This window comes from Cervus canadensis, chromosome 2 (assembly GCF_019320065.1).
Source record: "Cervus canadensis isolate Bull #8, Minnesota chromosome 2, ASM1932006v1, whole genome shotgun sequence".
Lineage (NCBI taxonomy): Eukaryota > Metazoa > Chordata > Mammalia > Artiodactyla > Cervidae > Cervus > Cervus canadensis.
The window spans coordinates 106,721,308-106,742,832 of NC_057387.1; the positions used below are offsets into that span (position 1 = coordinate 106,721,308).

General features: G+C 45.7%; 1 protein-coding gene across 2 annotated transcripts in view; it reads left to right on the forward strand.

The window, feature by feature from the left end:
- The window catches only part of CSMD2 (CUB and Sushi multiple domains 2), a 679,919-nt gene that overhangs the window by 616,859 nt on the left and 41,535 nt on the right, over positions 1-21,525 (forward strand). For both annotated transcript variants that reach the window (XM_043461986.1, XM_043461987.1), the window contains exons 50-54: positions 5,545-5,730; positions 6,752-6,946; positions 8,469-8,642; positions 10,739-10,912; positions 18,576-18,749. In XM_043461986.1, the coding sequence (XP_043317921.1) occupies positions 5,545-5,730; positions 6,752-6,946; positions 8,469-8,642; positions 10,739-10,912; positions 18,576-18,749 (903 nt within the window). The remainder of the gene's footprint in view (positions 1-5,544; positions 5,731-6,751; positions 6,947-8,468; positions 8,643-10,738; positions 10,913-18,575; positions 18,750-21,525) is intronic.

Here is a 21,525-nt window from a genome sequence, read left to right on the forward strand (position 1 = left end):
CAATCTTTCCCAGCATCAGGGTCTTTTCTAACGAGTCGGCTCTTCGCATCAGGTGGCCAGAGTATTGGAGCTTCAGCTTCAGCATCCATCCTTCCAATGAATATTCAGGGTTGATTTCCTTAAGGAGATAGATATGTAGCACAGAAATGCAAGGAGGATGGAAGTGCAGTATCAGGAGTGCAAACAGGGCTGGGGGAGCCCAGGGCTAAGAGGGGACCTACCTGCTCCTCGACAGCTAGGCAATTCCCACAAGAGGGGTCACTTGGGCTCATAGAACAAGAGAAGTCAAGAGCCAGACATTGGCAAGGAAAGCTTTCTAGACAACAGCAAGAACATTTGCAAAACCACAGACAACAAGAGAGATCACAAAATAAGCCACACAACTGATGGTGCCTGAAGGATCATGTTAGGCAGCAGAAGACGAAGGGCCGGGGGAAGCAGAATGAACAGTGACCATCACCTACGAAACATCAGTGATCAAGCACCTGATACATACCAGGCAGCTTATATGCATTGCTTTTGGTCACTTGTGGGATTTTTTTTTCTTAAAGTAATATACATTCAGACTAGAAATCTGAAGAAGAAAAAAAACTATAGATAATGCAAAAGAAAAGCCTAAAAGACCTATAACCCCATCAATTGAAATTACCACTGTTAACATTTCCTTTGGTCTTTCACATATTATTGATAAAAATGGCATTAGTGGTGTACAAAGCTCTTCATATTTTGTTAGCATCTATTACATTATTGAATACACTTTGTTATCAATGTTTGCAATGATCTATAGCACTGTAGAAAAACTCAACTTGATCAAGTATCATCCTATTGTTGGTCATTTGAACTTCCATATTTTTTGCTGCTATACAGTGATGCTGTTTAAATCTTTATAATTCCATCCTGGGGACATCCATATTTATCTCTTTAAAATAAATTCCCAGAAATTAGATTATTGAATCATACCTATATAAAGTCTACAGCTTTTGACGCTCATTGCTATCCAGAAAGTTTTTCTTCACTTATAATTCCACTGTGGCATGTTGTCTCTCCTCCCACATTCTCAGTATTATGTACTGTATTATAAAAAAGAAAGAAAAAAAAAATTTACCAGTCACCTTCATGGTCCCATCACTTCATGGTAAATAGATGGGGGAAAAGTGGAAGTAGTGACATATTTTATTTTCCTGGGCTCCAAAATCACTGCAGACAGTGATTGCAACCATGAAATTAAAAAATTCTTGCTCCTTGGAAGGAAAGCTATGACAAACATAGATAGCATACGTTTGTCTCTGATTTTTTCCAAAAAACTTTACCAACAAAGGTCTGTAGAGTCAAAGCTCTGGTTTATCAAAGTACTCATGTGTGGTTGTGAAAGTTGGACCATAAAGAAGGCTGAGTGCTGAAGAATTGGTGTCTTTGAATTGTGGCGTTGGAGAAGACTCTTGAGAGTCTTGGACTCCAAGAGAGTCCCTTAGACTGCAAGGAAATCAAACCAGTCAGTCCTAAAGAAAATCAACCCTGAGTATTCATTGGAAGGAGTGATGCTGAAGCTGAAGCTCCAGTACTTTGGCTACCTGATATGAAGAGCCAACTCATTAGAAAAGACACTGATGCTGAAAGATTGAAGGCAAAAGGAGAAGGGGGCAGCAGAGAATGAGATGATTAGATAGCATCACCGACCCAATAGACATGAATCTGAGAAAACTCCAGGAGATAATGAAGGACAAGGAAGCCTGGCATGCTGCAGTCCAAGGGGTTACAAAGAGTAGGACACAATTTAGTGACTGAACAACAACTTGTTGATGCTGGGAGAATGTTGCTCTCTATTGAGCAACTGGGGAGGTTTCACTGATGCATAAGGCAAATCAGTGCACACGAATGCGGAGGGGAGAGGAAGCCAAAGGGCTGAGAAAATTTTTAAGTTTTTCTTGTCATAAGATATGAATTTTATTTCACAACCTAAAGGTTGAGAATTATGTTTTATATGGCAGACTTAGGCTCAGAAGACAGTCTCTCAGATAGCTCTGAGGGACAGTTATGAAGAGGCAAGGGAGGAGCCAGGATATATATGAGTTTTTGCAATAAAAACCAGATATAGTCAGAACATCAAAAGATTACTGTTAATTAAAGAAAACCAAACAGCCGAGGTTAATGAGTTTAGTGTTCTTTTATATATGTGCATGCTCAGTTGTGTCTGACTCTTTGTGACCCATGGACTGTAGCCTGTCAGATTCCTCTGTCCATGGAATTTTCCAAGCAAGAATATCAGAATGGGTTGCCATTTCCTACTCCAGGGTATCTTCCTGACCCAGGGATTGCACCTGCCTCTTGTGTTTCCTGCATTGACAGGTGGATTCTTTACCACTGTGCCACTTGGGAAGCCCTTCTATATATGGAAGATGCAGAAGTCAGGGCTCATTGAAATCATTCCTTTGATAAGCACCTTAGCTGTCTAGGGCCAGCATCCCCTTCTTTCCCATCCTGAATCCCCTCAGGGTGCGCTACTGGGGCAGCTGCAGGGGCGGAGGGGTCAGCCTGTTTGTCTCCATCATGAGTTTCCTCAGAGCTCACCACTGGGGGTGACTGGTGGTGGGTGAGTGGATGACTTGATGGCTGCAACACCCTTTGCTTCCTGACATGGTAGGCAGCCATATCTTTGTCTTCAGTTGCCACTCCTTTTTAATGCATATTTTGTTGATGGTGTTTTTAACTTAAAAGGGCCCTTCCTTGCTCACTTTCAGCGTGTTCTCTTTTCAAAGCACTCTGTTCTCATTTTATGATATGTCACCTTGACTTTCTCAATAGCTATCTGGGGCCAGCACCCTGTCCTTTCACATCCTGGGCCCCTCATGGTGCACTGGTGGGGAGGCTGCAGTGGCTGAGGGGGCAGCCTATTGGTCTCCATCCTGAGCTCCCTGTAGAGCATCTGTTTCTGCCAATCAGGGATTTAAAGACCGTAAGTCTTCTGTTACCTGGGTTAGCTCTTTTTCCTAAAGGAGACTTTTCTGTTTTTAATCTAATCTTTGTTTATCTCTTTCATGCTGCTGGTTTTCTTCTTCATATATATAGTGATCTTTGCTCATATTTTAAAGGGAAGGTTGAGTTTTCCAGATAAAGATGTGGGTTACCTTTGTTATTATTATATACAGCCATCCTTGCCCACTAGGTCTCTCCCATGAATAAGAAAGTTGCATTTGAAACCACTAGGTGGCATTTCATGGGGGCTCCAAGGAGCTCTGATTCTTCTTGTCTCAGTGCAGAAAGGTTTTGGCGAGAGGCAAAGTGATAGATAAAAAGTGACTTATTAGAATAGCACGCTTGTGAGGCTTACAGGCAGGCAGGTGAGAAGATGCCATGCCCCAAGAACTTAGTGGGCTACAGTTTTATAATGAAAGGGAAAGTGGGGAGGGGGAGATCACCTTCTTCCTCATTCTTGAGCAGATGTCACGTTTCCATCATCAGCTCTTCCTCCACGGTGGGCAGGGGAGTTTTGTCGTCCTTATATGGTCAAGCTGGGACTGTCATGGCACAATGGAAGGGAGCAAAAAGGCCCTCACCTATACTAAAAATGGTAAATCATCTCCGGCGGTAGTATAATGCCACCTCTTCTTCATATTTTTGTTTTAGTGTGCCCAGAGGAGCATGGCCTTGGGATCACTAACTTACTGAGCTCACTGGGCAGGATGTGGGTCTCACGCCACCAGCTTTATTATTTGGGGGCATGCCTTCTGCTTCTGTTGCATGGTTTTTTTTGCTAAGAAAGCCCACTTGGTTTTGTGGATAAGCAAACCTGCTTTCTCCAGTGATCGCTAACTTATAGGCGTCTCCCATGTGTTTTTCTTTACTTACAGTCCTCTCGTGGGATTAACTATTTAATCACCTACTTAGTCCCTTTTGTTGTTGTTGTTCAGTCCCTAAGTCATGTCTGACTCTTTGCAACCCCATGGACTGCAGCACGCCAGGCTTCCCTGTCCTTCACTATCTCCCGGAGTTTACTCAGTCTCGGGTCCATTTGGTCAACGATGCCATCCAACCATCTTGTCCTCTGTCACCCCCTTCTCCTTCTGCCTTCAGTCATTCTCAGCCTCAGGGGCTTTTCCAGTAAGCTGGCTCTTCACATCAGGTGGCCAATGTATAGGAGCTTCAGCTTAAACATTAGTCCTTCCAGTGAATATTCAGGGTCGATTTCCTTTAGGATTGACTGGTTTAATCTCCTTGCAGTCCTAGGGACTCTCAAGAGTCTTCTCCAGCACCACAATTTGAAAGTATCGATTCTTCGGTACTCAGCCTTTTTTATGGTCCAGCTCTCAATCCATACAGGATACTGGAAAAACCATAGTTTTGACTATATGGACCTTTGTCTGCAAAGTGATGTTTCTACTTTTCAATACTCTATATTCGTCATAGCTTTTCTCCCAAGGAGCAAGCATCTTTTAATTTCATGGCTACAATCACTGTCTGCAGAAAATAAAGAAATAAAATCTGTCACTGCTTCCACTTTTTGCCCATCTATTTGCCATTGAGTTGATGGGACCAGATGCCGTGATCTTAGTTTTTTGAATGTTGAGTTTTAAGCCTGCTTTTGCACTCTTTTCTTTCACCCTCATCAAGAGGCTTCTCGTTCCTCTTTGTTTTCTGTCGTTAAAGCAGTACCATCTGCATATCTGAGGTTGTTTATATTTCTCCCAGCAATCTTGATTCCAGCTTTTGAGTCATCCAGCCTAGCATTTCACATGATGTACTCTGCACATAAGTTAATTAAGTAGGGTAACAATACACCATGTCATAGGCTATATGAGCCGTGTCATATTCCTTTCCCAATTTTGAAGCAGTCTGTTGTTCCATGTGTGGTTCTAACTGTTGCTTCTTGACCCGCGTGTAGATTTCTCAGGGGCAGGTGAGGTGGTCTGGTATTCCCATCTCTTTAAGAATTCTCCACAGTTTGCTGTGATCCACACAGTCAAAGGCTTTGGCATAGTCAGTCTCTTTACTCTGTCCCTATCAAACTGAGTAAATGGCAGAGATAAGCAGGCAGAGGGGCAGCCTTGAGGGTGGGAGCCCTTATATCTAAGAGTTAAAAGAGCTTTACTCTGGGATACCTGCTCCTACTCAAGCATCCCCAGTTCTCTCAAAGGGGTTCTTTTCTTTTTCTTCCTTCTTTCCTTTCTTTTTTTCTCTTAAGTTGGTATAAAACCATCTCTATTTAGTTTAGAAAATGGCTGCCTGGCTGCCTCTCCACTGTATTTGTGTGAAGGGGTGGAGAATTGGTCTTACCTCACAGCTCCCTCCTGTATATATTTTGTGCTCCAGCTTCTCAACTCCATTTAATCCATCGACACATTTCTATCTGCATTTGATCTTCCAGAGTTTCTTTTTCTATCTCCTCTGCAGATGATATTCCCATTTTCTTCTTTGTTATGAGGCTTTTCCCTTTTATTAGTCTTTACTATTTTTATATTAGGGCCTCAAGGGAGAGGAAAAATAAAAAAATGTTCTCCGAACACCATCTTGAAGCAGACAGGCTCATACGTTTTTCTCCTCTGCCAGCTCTTTCCTGTGGGCTTCCTGAGGCCCCCAAGAATGGAATGGTGTTTGGCAAAGAGTACACAGTGGGGACCAAGGCTGTATACAGCTGCAGTGAAGGCTACCACCTCCAGGCAGGTGCTGAAGCCACAGCAGAGTGTCTGGAGACTGGCCTGTGGAGCAACCGCAATGTACCCCCCCAGTGTGTCCGTGAGTCCTTGGGTAGGGGAGGCGGGTATATCGGGGGGCTGGGTAAGCAGCTGAAAAGATTCTTGCAAGGAGTGAGTGAAATAGGAAAAACATGTCCATAGAGGCTGGCACTCAGATCTGAGACAAGTGGATATCTCCATCTACCAACTTGGGTTCCCATTTGAAATTGCTTCAAAACATCGATAGACCACTGTTCCCTGAGATGTATCCATAAACCATCACAGAACCTAGGGATGACTGGTCCACTTCCTCTTAGATGGAAAAAGTATTCGAAATTCGACATCCTTTGATCACAAGACTCTAAAACAACAGAATGAGTGAGTGATAGTCGCTCAGTCGTATCCGACTCTTTGCGACCCCATGGACTGTAGCCTGCCAGACTCCTCTGTCCATGGAATTCTCCAGGCAAGAATATTGGAGTGGGTTGCTGTTTCCTTCTCCAAAACAATGGAGGTACTGTTCAATTTGAAGGCCAGTGGGCAGCCTAATGGGCTGTATCCAGTCTGATGATACGAGGTTTTTTGTTTTGTTTTGGTTTGGCTCTTTGGCCTGTGCAGTGTTTTATAAAAATATTTTGTAGCCCTATGGCCAATTATGTTGAGGTATGGCGAAAACCATCACAATATTGCAATTACCCTATGATTAAAAATAAAATAAATAGTTTGAATTTATTCCTAACATTTTCAAATCAGAAGACTTTTACATAAAAATCCTATTTCTAGCTTCCCTTGGAAAAGGTAGATCTGACCACCTGGAATTTGCAGTCTCACATCCACAATTAAAACCAACAGAGTGCCACCTCCCCCCTATTTTTTTTTTAATTTGGCAGATCTGCCACCCCAATGGTTTGCCACATCCCCCACCCAGCTCACTTCATTCATAGACTACATCTGCCTGGGGACTGAAGGTTCTGAGAGTCATCATAACTGCATTATGGTCCCCCAGTCCCCAACGCTGGGCTCTTGCCAATCTCGTCCATAATTAATGAATGAATCCTCCTTTCCGCTTCATACCTCCCCAGCTGTGACCTGTCCTGACATCAGCAGCATCAGTGTGGAACACGGTCGATGGAGGCTCATCTTCGAGACGCAATACCAGTTCCAGGCCCAGCTGATGCTTATCTGTGACCCTGGCTACTACTACACCGGCCAAAGGGTCATCCACTGTCAGGCCAATGGCAAATGGAGCCTCGACAACTCTATGCCCACCTGCCAAAGTAAGCCCAGGAGGAAAGGGTGGGCAAGTTTGGCACAGTGCCTCCAACTCGAACTGTCTCATAACATGGGCTGAATTGGGGAGGGGAAAAGTGGGGTATAGCCAGGGATTGCAGTGAACCTTTTTTTGAACACTCACCTAGAACCAAGAGCTGGGGAGAGGCCTACTCCTTTAAGGAAGCACTTCTCAGCATCTTGTCATCTTATTAAAAAGCTGCCTCTGTCCAGGTGAGCATCCACTAATTCATTTATTCAACCTTCATGCCAGGTAGTATAGAGGTATGAGGATGAAAGCTTGTGGTTCCTGCCTACCAGGAGCTTAGAATCTACTGAAGAGGCAGACAAATAAAGAAGCAAGGATACCAAAGTGTGATGAGACCTATAATGGAAGTGTGTGTAGGAGGAATGAATAGAGTGCATGGGACAGGCCACCTAAGTGTGCCTATGTCTCCTTCTCCATTATGCATTGCTTTTCTTTGGGTCTTTGAGATAGTTTCAGAGGTCAGGGTCTCTGGGAAGCGACTCTAAGGTAGAGATTTGTTAGGCAGTGCTCTTGGGATCACCATCTGAGGAAGGAGAGGGGAGGGAAGGAGGAGGGGGGAAGAGGAAAGAAATGGGACTGGGAAGATGGAGAAGGTGGTCTTTGATGATGATGGTGATGCCTCAACTGACCCAGCTAAGAGCTCTGAATCTGGGCAGCCCTTCAGAATTGCCACAAGTTAAGGCAGGGGGGCTTTATACCTCCACACTCACTGAACCCTGGGTTCCAGCTGCCTGAGGAAGAGAGCATGACCTTAGATGTGAGGACTCTTTAACCAAGGCCATCTGAAGAGGGCTCACAGCAAAGGGATGTTTGCCAGCAGCTACAATCTGGAGAAAGAAGCCCTTCAGTCCTCAAGGGGGCTCTGAGTGGGTCAGCACAGCGCCCACCCACAGGGATATACGGATGCTACTTACTCAGTCAGAAGAGTGTGTTAGAGGAAGTAAATGTTTGTGAAGGGACAGAAGGACATCACTTGTCAGTGCTCGAGGGCACGTTCGAGACTGGATGCAAGGAGTGGAATCTTCCTAACACCCATGATGCAAGACACTATGGCCTTTGTTCAAGTCCAGACTCGGCCGTGTATTTGTGACCGAGTAGAGGTCACGAGCGTGGGACAGCTTCATTACAAGCAGGGCTTACGTCTCAGTGCAGCCAGTGGTGTCTGCAGCGTGCTGTGGAGCAGGACTATGAGGCTGCCGCTCGGCTCGGCAGAGAGGACAAGGGGAGTGCCCGCTGTCCGCCCTGGACGCCGAGGAGCGAGCCACAGGTCTGGACATTGGGTGCTTCCGGTGACAGCCCTGTTGAGAATCATGGGTGCAGTGTAACAGCACAACAGTCACCATGGTGACCCATATTCTGGTCATGAGTCCCATTAGAGTAGGTTGAACCGATCTTACTTTGGTCACTATTCTTGCTAATGAGAAGCAGCACACGTCCCGTCTCTCGGGACTGGCTTCCTGAGCATTTTCTGGTCTTTGTAGTCATCTCCTGTGGAGAGCTCCCCGTCCCCCCCAGTGGGCACCGCATCGGAACCCTCTCTGTCTACGGAGCAACAGCCATCTTCTCCTGCAACTCCGGGTACACGCTGGTGGGCTCCAGGGTGCGGGAGTGCATGGCCAACGGGCTCTGGAGTGGCTCCGAAGTCCGCTGCCTGGGTAAGTGACCACCCCGGGGCCTCTCCCGTCCATTTGTCCCTTTACAGGACAAGTTAGATCTTTCCAAAGCTGGATCCCAGTCGTTGAACAGTACTATTTTACCTATGGTCATAAAATGCTTAACCTAAACTCTAGCTATTGGGTATTTCAGTTCAGTTCAGTCACTCAGTTGTGTCCGACTCTTTGAGACTCCGTGAACCGCAGCACGCCAGGCCTTCCTGTCCATCACCTCCTCCTGGAGTCCACCCAAACTCATTTCCATCGAGTCGGTGATTCCATCCAGCCATCTCATCTCTGTCGTCCCCTTCTCCTCCCGCCCTTAATCTTTCCCAGCATCAGGGTCTTTTCAAATGAGTCAGATGCTATTTACCATAACCAAAATGCTGAACTAACTTCCCTTGGGGCATCCAAAAGAATAAGGAGAACTTCAGGTCTGATGAGACAAACCTTTGAGGGGCTTTCATTCTGATCAAAAAAGATCCTCCCTTCTTATTGGCTCTTGTATGATGGGTGAAATTCCAGTCTTTACCTCCAGGGAAACTTACAGAGACACATCCCTGCAACACATCTAAAATACCATTTATATTATATATTAGCAAATTTTTGGAGAAGGAAATGGCAACTCACTCCAGTATTCTTACCAGGAGAATACCATGGACAGGAGTCTGGCAGACTACAGTCCATGGGGTCGCAAAGAGTCAGACATGACTGAGCGACTACACACACAGCAAATTTTACACATATAAGTATTTTACAAAAATACAATATGTGCTATATTCTATATTATAATATACAAGTATTTTTTGCCATTAGCTTGTTTCATGACAAAAATATGTCAATGTAGGACAAAAGCATAAAAACTTACCCAGCTTACAAAAGTCAAAGTCATCATTTCTCCCATGGGCAATCCATTCCCTGCCTAAACCTTAGATTCTAAGGTCATCTCTTCTCTTACTCCTTTCTTGGATCCTCTTACTGCTTGGATCCAAAGGAGGGTCCCAGCTACACAGACCCAGCAACATAGATCGGATGTCTGTTCTGAAGTGAACAGCTGTCCTCCCTCTGTCTCAGGCCTCTGTTAGAGACACAGTCATGAGTTATGTCTACACAGAACCAAAAAAATGCTAGTAGAAACACTAGGAATATACTCTATCCAAATCCCATTTAGTGAAAATAACTCACCTGGGTCTATATTGTCTGTGTTCCTTGCCACTCAAGAAGAAAGGAGGATGAATTACTTGGTAATTTTCAACACAACCAAGCTTTGACTGCCTTATCGTGGACCACAGTGCCCTCCGTATAGTAGATGCTCTAGAAATGCTGGTTGATGAGAAAAAGAGGGGGTGATCCCAGAGGCCGGGCCATAAGAGTGATCATTTCTCACCCATGAACAGACACAGCAACTAAAGTTCAAGATGGCTAGCTATTTGGAATGCAACCTTGGGATTTGTTTTTAACGTCCAGCTCTTTTCTGGACTTTAAAAAAATGTAATTGGAGTATAATTGCTTTACAATATTGTGCTGGTCTCTGCTGCACAACAGTGTGAATCAGCTATGTGTATACTTGGGATGTGGGATTGCCAGATCTTTCCTGGTAGCTCAGCTGGTAAAGAATCTGCCTGCAATGCAGGAGACCCCAGTTCGATTCCTGGGGCAGGAAGATCTGCTGGAGAAGGGATAGGCTACCCACTCCAGTATTCTTAGGCTTCCCTTGTGGCTCAGCTGGTAAAGAATCCACCTGCAATGTGGAAGACCTAAGTTTGATTCCTGGGTTGGAAAGATCCCCTGGAGAAGGGAAGGGGAAAATACTCCAGTATTCTGGCCTGGAGAATGCCATGGACTGTATAGTCCATGGGGTCGCAAAGAGTCGGACACGACTGAGCAACTTTCACTTTTCACTTTCAATCTTCAACACTATTTCTATCATGTCTAGGATTCCTGAAGTCACTCCTGGATGCCACTGTCGGGGGAGGAGAGAAAAACAATGGGTGGTCCTTTTCCCCATTGTGCCTGTCTCCCCCTCCCCCGACCAAGCCTCACCTCATTTTCTGTATGCTCCTGTGCAATTTACTCTCTCTTCCCACATCTCACCAAAGCCGGACACTGCGGGACCCCTGAGCCCATCGTCAACGGGCACATCAACGGGGAGAACTTCAACTACCGGGGCAGCGTGGTATACCAGTGCAACGCCGGCTTCCGCCTGATCGGCATGTCCGTGCGCATCTGCCAGCAGGATCATCACTGGTCGGGCAAGACCCCTTTCTGTGTGCGTAAGTATGGTACCCACTCTCCCTAGTCACCAGCTCAGGTGCAAAATGGACTTCCCCTTGCTTTGTCTGTATTAGGTTAAATGGAGGATTTTCTGTATTTTGTTCATGTTTTTCAAAAACAAGCATTAACATCTATATTTTCAGTTTTCTGCATCATTATTACTTCCACCTCTATTATTTTCTTCCTTGAAATTAACTTTATGGTTCACTTTCTTGCTTGTGAATTAGAAACCTCGTTCATTTATTTTCAGTCTTTTATTTTTATTGATTATTATGGATATAAGTATGCAAGGCTATAAAATTTCTTCTGATCACTGCTCTAATTATATCCCACAGATTATAAAAATTAGTGTTTTATTATTTCTCAGAAATTCTGTCATTTTGATATTCATTTCCCCTTTCACTTAGAAGTTTCTTTAAATAAAGGTGTGTGGTTTTTATTTCCAGATGGAAGGGTGTTTTGATTTTTACTTTGGTATTCATCTCTAACACATTACACTGTATACAGTATTTCTGCTTCATGGAATTTACTGATGCTTCCTTTATGATCTAATATTTGATCAATTGTTATGAATGTTCCATGTTCATTTGAGAGAAAAGAGCATTAGTGTGTAAAGTTTTATATATTAGATATGCCTTATTGATTTTGTTGTTTATGTCTTAATGTGTGCTTACTTATTTTTTGTCTACCTGATCTGTTTTGTTCTGCGAGGTGTTTTAAAGTTTCATATTATTTAGTCAGTTCAGTCGCTCAGTCTTTGTGACCCCATGGACTGCAGCATGCCAGGCTTACCTGTCCATCACCAACTCCCAGAACCTGCTCAAACTCATGTCCGTCGCCTCAGGGATGCCACTGAACCATCTCATCCTCGGTCATCCCCTTCTCCTCCTGCCTTCAATCTTTCCCACCATCAGGGACTTTTCCAATGAGTCAGTTCTTCGCATCAGGTGGCCGAAGTATTGGAGTTTCAGCTTCAGCATCAGTCCTTCCAATGAATATTCAGGACTGATTTCCTTTAGGATGGACTGATTGGATCTTCTTGCAGTCCAAGGGACTTTCAAGAGTCTTCTCCAACAACACAATTCAAAAGCATCAATTCTTCGGCACTGAGCTTTCTTTATCGTCCAACTCTCACATCCATACATGACTACTAGCTTTGACTAGACGGCCATTTGTTGGCAAAGTAATGTCTCTGCTTTTAACATGCTGTCTAGGTTGGTCATAGCTTTTCTTCCAAGGAGCAAGCATCTTTTAGTTTCATGGCTGCAGTCACCATCTGCAGTGATTTTGGAGCCCCAAAAAAAGTCTGTTACTGTTTCCATTGTTTCCCCATCTATGTGCCATGAAATGCTGGGACTGGGTGCCATGATCTTAGTTTTCTAAACGTTGAGTTTTAAGCCAACTTTTTCACTCTCGTCTTTCACTTTCATCAAGAGACTCTCTGTTCTTCACTTTCTGCCATGAGGGTGGTGTCATCTGCATATCTGAGGTTATTGATATTTCTCCCAGAAGTCTTGATCCCAGCTTGTGCTTCATCTAGCCTGGCATTTCACATGATGTACTCTGCATAGAAGTTAAATAAGCAGAGTGACAGTATCACGTACTCCTTGACATAGTCCTTTTCTGGTTTGGAACCAGTGTTGTTCCATGTCTGGTTGTAACTGTTGCTTCTTGATCTGCATACAGATTTCTCAGGAGGCAGATAAGGTGGTTTGGTATTCGCATCTCGTTAAGAATTTTCCACAGTTTGTTGTGATCCACACAGAGGCTTTGGCGTAATCAATAAAGCAGAAGTACATGTTTTTCTGGAACTCTCCTGCTTTTTCGATGATCCAACAGATGTTGGCAGTTTGATCTCTGGTTCCTCTGCCTTTTCTAAATCCAGCTTGAACATCTGGAAGTTCACAGTTCACATACTGTTGAAGCCTGGCTTCCTATTAGTGTTCTTCTATTTACTTTTCCTTGTATTTCCCATAGTTTGTGTTGCATAAGGATAATTACTGTGTTATTTGGCACATAGATATCCATAACTGTTATATCTACATTGAATATTGTGGTTTTAGCCTTTAAAAATGTCTTCATTATCACTTTAATATTTTCTAGCTTGAATTGTACTGTGCCTAATACCGTTAGGCTTACACTCTCTACTTTCATCCCTCTCCCATTTGCCTGGTTTGCCTTTAACCATCCCTCTATTTTAGCCTTTCTGAATCACTCAAATTAGATGGGCCTCTCATATATATCATAGAGTTGGACCTTGCCTTCCGAGTCAATTTGAAAATCCTTTTCTCTTAACAGGTTAGTCAAATTCATTCACATATATTATTATTTATATGTTAGGTTTTAATTTTGTTTAATTATTATGTGTAAAATATCACACACATGATATTTTTTTCTCTGTATGACATGTTTTCTTTGCTTTTTTTTTTTTTTTGCTTTGCTTTGCTCTTTTTTTTTCATTTCTTTCAGTATTGGTATTCAGGAAAGGTTGTAAACATTTATGTTTCCTTCCTATAGTTGGTACTCTGACGTACCAGGACCGTTTTTCAATATGCTCACATTTAAAATGGGCTTTCTCTTTCCAGCAGTGACTTTGGATCAGTATTCCTCCGCTTCTCTCGTCTCCTCTCCATACAGCCTTGCTCTCTGCTAAGCCTTGCAACAGAAGCATGAGAAATAGTTCTGCCCAGGCTTAGTGTTTATTTTTCTACTTACACGTAATTTAAAGTTTATAGCATTCTCTGTCTTCTAGTTATGCTGCAGGCCTGGGCTTTCTACGGTTTTATTTCTTCTTGTTAGTCTGCATTTTTGGATTTAGATGGCCACTGGTATTCTAATTAGCCTGGAAGTAATTTGGAAAATTTTTCACTTTCTAAAGTTCCATAAAGTGAGCCTTTATGTAAAGTGTGCAGTGTTTTGGTCTTAATTTTTGTAAGGCAGGCTTTTGTTTTTAATTCTTCTTCACTTCGCTTTTCATATATGAGATGGAGTAATGAAATAGTGAGACTTAATAAACAATGCATGAAAATTAGTCTTAATAGCTTCTTAAGTACTGGGTTTAGAGAAAGCAAGACCTATCTACATTTAGTCAGTCTTGTAGATGTCTCTAAACAAAACATATTTGGTTTTATCCAGGAAATGCAAATTCAGATGTCTTCAAGATATTGGCACACTACACATGTGAAAAGATTTGAGTTACAAGTAATAGAGAATGCTGGATTCTGAATTAATGGAAGATGTCTGCTGAACCTAAGATACTTAATTTTATGCCTGGTCCAGGAAGGCTGCAGAGTCAAGCAGTTGGACACTTGGACCCTAGACCTAGATTGCCTGGGTTTGAGTTCCAATCGACCACTACATAGCACGTTGCTGTGTGATGTTAGATAAGGTAGCTTATCTCACCAGGTCTGTTTCCTCACTTATGAAAAGCAGGTACCTCAGAGACTATTGCGAGGATTAAATGAGGGAATACATGTGAAATGGTCAGATGCTGCTGTTGCTATTGTGAAGAGGACCGTGATGGTGGTGTGGTGGGTGATGTACCACCGCCCTGCTACATCACAGAATCCAAGATCTTTTGTAGCAAGCTCCATTCTCTCCTGAAGGACAGAGATTTCAGAAGTATCTGGGGTAGGAAGGCAAAAGTAACAGGACATTTATAAGCAATTGCTCTGTGGCAGGTACCATGTTAGATGCCGTCACCTATGAATTCAAGGTTTACAATATCAACCAGACTCAGAACTTTCCAACTGTCTGTCTACACTTCCTCAGTCAGCGACCTTGTCTATTCCCCCCAACACAGCTATTTCATAATCTCACCTACTTTCTGAAGACCCATATTCTCCTACTCAGAGATAACATTTGCTATATTTTCAGCAAATAGTTAAAACACGTTAGTGAGGATGGCCTGAAAGCAGAGAATCCAGATTCAGAACTCAGATGAGTCACTTAGAAACTGTGCCCCTTGGACAAGTCCCCAGACTCCTCTGAACCACTTCTTTCCTAAAAGGATAATCCTCATGGGATTGTAAGGATTAAGTGCAGTAAAGCATATAGACCCCAATAATTCTTAGCAAATGATATAATCTCACTTTCTCCTGTGCAGAGAGAACAGAAGCCATCAAACAGTAGCCCTTTCCACTTCCTGCGTCCCCTCCACATGTCCATCTGTCCTTGTCCGCATTCACCCTTGCCCCTCACCTCCTGTCGAGAAGTCTCTCTCCAAGCCTAAGGCTAATCACTCCATGAGTCCCTGGATCACCTTCCCTTCTGCCTTCTTCATGAGCTTAGTCTGTTTTCAGTTCTCTCCTCTGAACTATGCACCTTCCTTTTCTGTTAATTTACCTCAGCCTATAAGACCAAATCCAGCAAACCTTTCCTTAGCACCTACTTCGTGCCAGGTGCGTGTATGGTGTTGTGCATAGATGAGTTGAATGTGCCATGGTCTCGGCCCTCAGGAAATCTGGGTCTGCTGGTGCATGTGTTCAAGGTCTAGTTAAGAGCCCCAGCCCAGCAGGACCCCTTCTTTCCCATTAGTGTGTTCCCCTTCTCCCCTTGTGTCTGAGTCTGTCAGGGCTCTCCAGAGAAACAGCTCCCTGGGACATCTGATAAGTCATGAACTGTCCCCACGGGCCTGTGACACTCCCACCTCCTGTGAGTTTTGCTAACCACCCCTCTCTGTCCTGTGCTGGCATTTCGGTCAATCTGCAATTCAAAAGCTGTTACCACTACCAAAGGTTTAGCCCTCAGCCCTCTCCTCTACCTTTATACAAGTGGTATTTTAGCCTTTGGGGAGGCAAGTCATGACCTTTTGTAAGTCTGGTGAGAACAGTGCATCTTCTCCCAAGCTGATCAGAACCACCCCATATTTTGCATATAATTTCAGGGCATTCACAGGCCCTCTGAAGCTTCCCTCCACTCTCTCACCACTTCACTGACTTGGAAAATCCTGCTCAGCCTTGAGATCCAGCTGAGGGTATGCCATACTCTCTGGGGTCCCTCCTTAACCACTCCCTCCCCGGTGGAGGGTAGGTGCCCACCCTGCAAGCCTGTTTCAGCACCAGCCACGGTGATGTGACAGTCTGCCCCCCTGCCTGCTCTCCCGATAGGCTGAGAAATGAGCTCCCGAGCTCCTCGCGTTTCATCAGTATGCATAGCAGTGTGCCTCGCACTTAGGAGGCATCCAGTAAATATTTAATGAAGAGCAAAAGTATGGATCTGTTTTCAAAGCAACCCTGTTCAATGCATATTGAAATTCTTACTTTACAGATATAGGAACTGAGGCTCAGAGTGAGGTGTCCAAAGTAAGAAAAGGACACAGCCGAGTTGTAAATCTGGTCTGCTGGCCTCCTCATCCATTCTCATCCCACCACACCAGGCTGTCTGGAACCCTTGTAGCCCATTAACAGCCTGTCTCCTGCTCTGCCCAGATAGAGTCAAGGATACTACTGTTGAGATTTATAAAAGAGAACTGGCCCAGAGAGACAGCACAGGTGTCCATAGCAAAAACTGGATCCTACTTACTCTTGTTCCCTGACCTCCATCCATACCATTTGGGTTTGGGGTGTTGTTGTCTAGTCACTAAGTTGTGTCCAGCTCTTTGCAACCCCAGGACTGTAGCCCACCAGGCTCCACCATCCTTGGGATTTTTCAGGCAAGAACACTGGAGTGGGTTGCCATTTCCTCCTCCAGGGGATCTTCGTGACCCAGGGATCAAGCATGCATCTTCTGCATCTCCTGCATTGGCAGGAGGATTCTTTACCACTAAGCCACCTGGGAAGCCCCAGGTTTGGGGTGGGGTCCTCATAAATCCAAGTGTTGGGATAAGAAAGCATTCCTCATGGTTCCTTAGCCTCTCACGGCTGAAAACCCAGAACCAAGGGGGGAGGCCTCAAAAGCATCAAGTCGGATTTCAAACCAAAGAAACTAGGTACCGGGCAGGTAGTAAATAGAACCAAGGACTCAGGAGCAGAGCAAAAGCCAGGCATCTATCCATTCATGACTCACTCATTTGTTAGTTCACTCTGCAATTTTTTTTTTCACTCTGCAATTATTTATCAAGGTCTTCCTGTATGTCCCTGGTGGCTCAGTGGTAAAGAATCCGCCTGCCAATGCAGGAGACACAGGTTCGATCCCTGAGTCTGGAAGATCCCCTGGAGAAGGAAATGGCAACCCACTCCAATATTCTTGCCTGGGAAATCCCATGGACTTCTTGCAATATTCTTACCTGGGAAATCCCATGTAGTTGGAGCCTGGCCAACTACAGTCCATGGGTTCACAAAAAAGCTGGACACAACTCAGCAACTAAACAACAACAACTTCCTATATGTCAGGCACCAGTCCAGACACAGAAGATACAGCAAGGAAGGGAACAGAGTCCCTGCCCCAGGGAGCTTCCATTCAGGTGGAGAAAGATTAGCAATGAGTAAAAAAGTGTGCTCAGAGTGGGCCAATTGCTGTATAGAAAAGCAAGCAGGGCAAGAAGGTTCGGCGGTGCTGGGTGGTCGTTTATCTGGTTGTAATGGAAGGCTCACTGCTATGGTGACATTTGAGGGGAGACCTGAGGGCAGAGGCCCAGGAATGTTTCAGCCAAGAGGAAGCTAGTCCAAAGGCTCTGGGGCAGGACCTTGTTTAGTACATTCAAGAAAAGTCGAAGAGACCAGTGCCACTGGTGGAGTGAACTCCACTCCTGAGAGGAGGAGGTGAGCCTGAGCCCTGCAAACACCAAAGCGTTCTCCCCCTTCCCTGCCCAGGGCTGAACAGATTACACAATGAAACAGAGCCATGTGTGGACACCAAAATACCGCCTCTATTCCCGATGAAGCCTCAGTTGGAGCCGTAGCTTAATATGAGAGCCGAATGGAATTTGCTGAATAAACCCCAGGTGGGGTGGATTCACACACAGTCAGAGCAGCACCGCCCTGGGTTGGGCATGACTCCATTGCAGAGGGAGGGGAAGTCAGGGGAGAACCTGCCTCTGCTGGAGGGTTGGCAGGGGAGCCTCGCTGCCTGCAGGCTGCCCGTCTCAAGAGGAGGAAGGCAGGGCTGAGCCTTCGTCCTTCCCAAACTGCACAGAGGGGCCACTTCTGGTTACCCCAGGCAGGATAGAGAAGAGAACACAGAGAAAGGCCAGGAAGTCCATTAGCTGAACTCCCCTCACGTGGGAGGAATAGGAGAGGGACTGTGCCCACCTAAGAACTCTGATGCCCGCGGGTCTGTTGGGGTGACCAGTCCCTCCACACAGATGTGGTTTGTACTGACTGGCTCCATCAAGACTGGCCCAGGAACTTAGGCTAGTCTGACTCCTGGGAAGGGTAGTCACCAGGGTATCTGGCAAAGAATGGAGATGAGTAGCTGAAGGGATCTGGGAGAGGAACTGAGGCAGGACCAGCTGCCTGGGCGAAGGAGAAGGATGATACACCCTAATGCACTATGGTCCTCGAATGACTTCTTTCAAGTGGTCCACGCTGTGGACACGCCTTCAAGGAAAAGGGGCTGTCCCCATGCTGACTTCACGAAAACAGAGTTTTGTTGCGAAAGAGACTGAAGTCAGACCCAGGGCTGTGCTTCGCTGCTGGGCATGAGAGAGGCCAGGTGAGGAGAGGACAGACTTGCGGTCGGGGGGCAGCAGGAGGGCTGACCTCTCGTCTCTTTTGATTGTAGCGATTACCTGTGGACACCCAGGCAACCCAATCAACGGCCTCACCCAGGGCAGCCAGTTCAACCTCAACGACGTGGTCAAGTTTGTCTGCAACCCGGGCTATGTGGCTGAGGGGGCCGCTCGATCCCAGTGCCTGGCCAGTGGGCAGTGGAGTGACGTGCTGCCCACCTGCCGAAGTGAGTCACCCTTCCCCCCCCACCCCCACATCCCGACCCCCAGTACCTGCCACCTGTGGTCTGTGACCCACAAGCGGAAGTCAGGGGATTCTGTCGTGGCGCCACATTGACTCAAACGAGGAAGACTTGGGGCAGAGAAGGGTCACAGAGGGAGCATTTCTCTCCCCCCACATAGAGCCATGTCAAAGATCTTCACTGGTTATAGAAAGAAAGCGAAGGAAGTTTCATCCTTCAAAACAGAAATGGAAAACAGTCTTTTGTTTACATTTCGTAGAACCGATAATTCATCATTATCATATAGAGCCCCATTCTTAATGAAAGAATAAAAAAAGGAAGGGTTGAAATGAGACATAAAAAGCAGAATCTAGGGGTTAGGATGAAGAGGAGGAGAAGAGAAAAAACTAAAGACTCAAGAGGCAGACCTGACATGGAGGATATTCCAGTCCCACCCAGACTATTTAGAAAATAGCCCCTGAAGCTTTTACAGGCTGTTCACAGCAGTGAAGGGCTTCCCAGGTGGCTCAGTGGGGAAGAATCTGCTTGCCAATGCAGGAGATGCAGGAAATGCAGGTTCGATCTTTGGGTCTGGAAGATTCCCTGGAGGAGGAAATGGCAACCCACTCCAGTATTCTTGTCTGGAGAATCCCATGGACAGAGGAACCCAGTGGGCTGCAGCCCAGATTGGACACAACTTAGCAGCTAGGCACACATGCACACACCCAGCGATGAAGGGCCTTGGGGCCGTCTGCCTCTGCCCACGAGTGGCCTGGCAAGCTCGCTAAGGTCTGAATGGAGGGTCAGACTGTCTGAACAGGAGCAGTCCCTGCCCTGGTGTGGAGGTTGACCAAGTCTTCACAGCTGTAAGGGGTGAGGGCTTAGATTCCCTCGGGTGATGGTGTCTCCTCCGCTGTTGAGGGTACATGGCGATTGGCTGTGCAATGTCTCACAATTTATTTGTAATCGATATTAAAGGACCAAACTTTTCAAATGATGCTTTAGAATCAATCAAGATACATTCACAACTAACCTTAAAATAACATTCCGCTCAACACTTCAAGGTGCAATTGTGAATGAGAGAAGAATCCAGGGAACGCAGGGGAAATTGCCATGACCTTGTGTTGTGCCCTGCTTCCATCACCTCTCCAGGGAGGAAGGAATTGAGACTGATGCTTTGGGGTATGGTTATCCCATGATCCCCTCTCTTCAAGAACTGTGCTCTCTCTCCCAGACATGTTCTGTCCTGTAACTTCAGCTCCCCAAACCCCAGCCCCTTCCCAGAGTGCGGTGCTCAAGAGCTGGGCTTGGAAAACAGAAGACCGGGGTAAAATCTTAGAAATCAGGGCCTCTGGTCCTGCTCCCCACCCCCACCCCAACTCATTCTCCTGATGGAATGTCAGAACATTCCGTGCCAAAATGCCAAAAACACAAATCTGATCAAGTCACTCCCTGTTTAAAATACCTCCCAAGACTTCTCACTGCCCTTAGGATAATAATAGTCTCCTTGGCTGGTTTACGGGCCCATGGGACCTGGCCCAGCCTCCGATCCAGCCTCATTCTTCTCCACCTGCTTGGCCCCCAGCCTCACCCCTGCGTTGGGTCCCAGCCGCACTGAGCCTCTTTTGTTCCCTCACAGGTGCCCTGCGCCTGTAAGCCCCTCAGGGCACCAGACACAGCTTCCTCAAATGCATCCTTCTCTGTCCTCTCCCATCATTTCTTTGTCCGGGTGACTTCTGCCCAGCCATTAAGAGCCAGCCTAAAGGTTGCTCCTGGGGAGGCTTTCCTGCCCTGCCCCATGCACCGGGCTCCAGGCTCTGCTTTGTGCTTCCAGAACATTCTCTGCTGCCCCGTCAGGGCACTTACCAAACAGTATCATTGCTGGTTTGTCCCTTTCTCTCTAGACCAGCAGTTCTTAACTGGGTATGATTTTCCAGCTCCCCTGTCCCAACACGGGACAGATGTCAAAAGACGTCTTTGGTTGTCACGACTGGAGAGTTTCTATTGGCGTCTAGTGGGCAGAGGCCAGAGATACTGTTAAACATCCCCCAGTGCACGGGACTGCCTGCACCGTAAATAATTATCAGCCCAAAATATCCGCAGTGCCAAGGTAGAGAAACCCTACTCCAGACCGTAAATTCTGTCATACCCTTCCTGCCCAGCACAATGCTTGACACTCGGTATATCACAGTAAATAACATAAATGAATGAATGCAGCTTAGCTGTTTTGTGTCTCCAACCTCTCTTAGTCTCAGAGAGGGTCATCAGAAGTTAAAAATAGCTCACACTTTAAAAGCTCATCAAAGATTTCAAGTACTCACCCTGCCTGCCTCATACGACTCATATGAAGTTCAAGTTAAATAATGGATATGGAAGTGTTTTGAAAGTCAAAGTTCACATCATGGGTTATGAATAGTATTGTCATGACTCTCAAACCTCACTCTGATTTTGATAAGCTGCTTTGGCACCATTTAAAAGTCAAATGGATCCCCGAGGATTAATCTCCCCCTGAAATACTCATAAAAGTGATTAAAATAGTTTCTAGAGAAGCCCATCCCCTTTCCACAGCTTCGCTGTGGGAGACACACTGTGGGATGGGTTCACAGACAGGGGCGCATTCCTGCCCTCAGGGGAGTCCTATCAATAGAGGTTTATGCCAGGACCACAAGGAGTGAGAGGTTAACCCGTCTGGGGGGAGGTGGGGAGGCTTCTGCAGGGGGTGATGTCTAGCTGGACCCAGAAGGATGAAGCCCTTACCCAGGTGGCCACAGTGAGGGGAGTA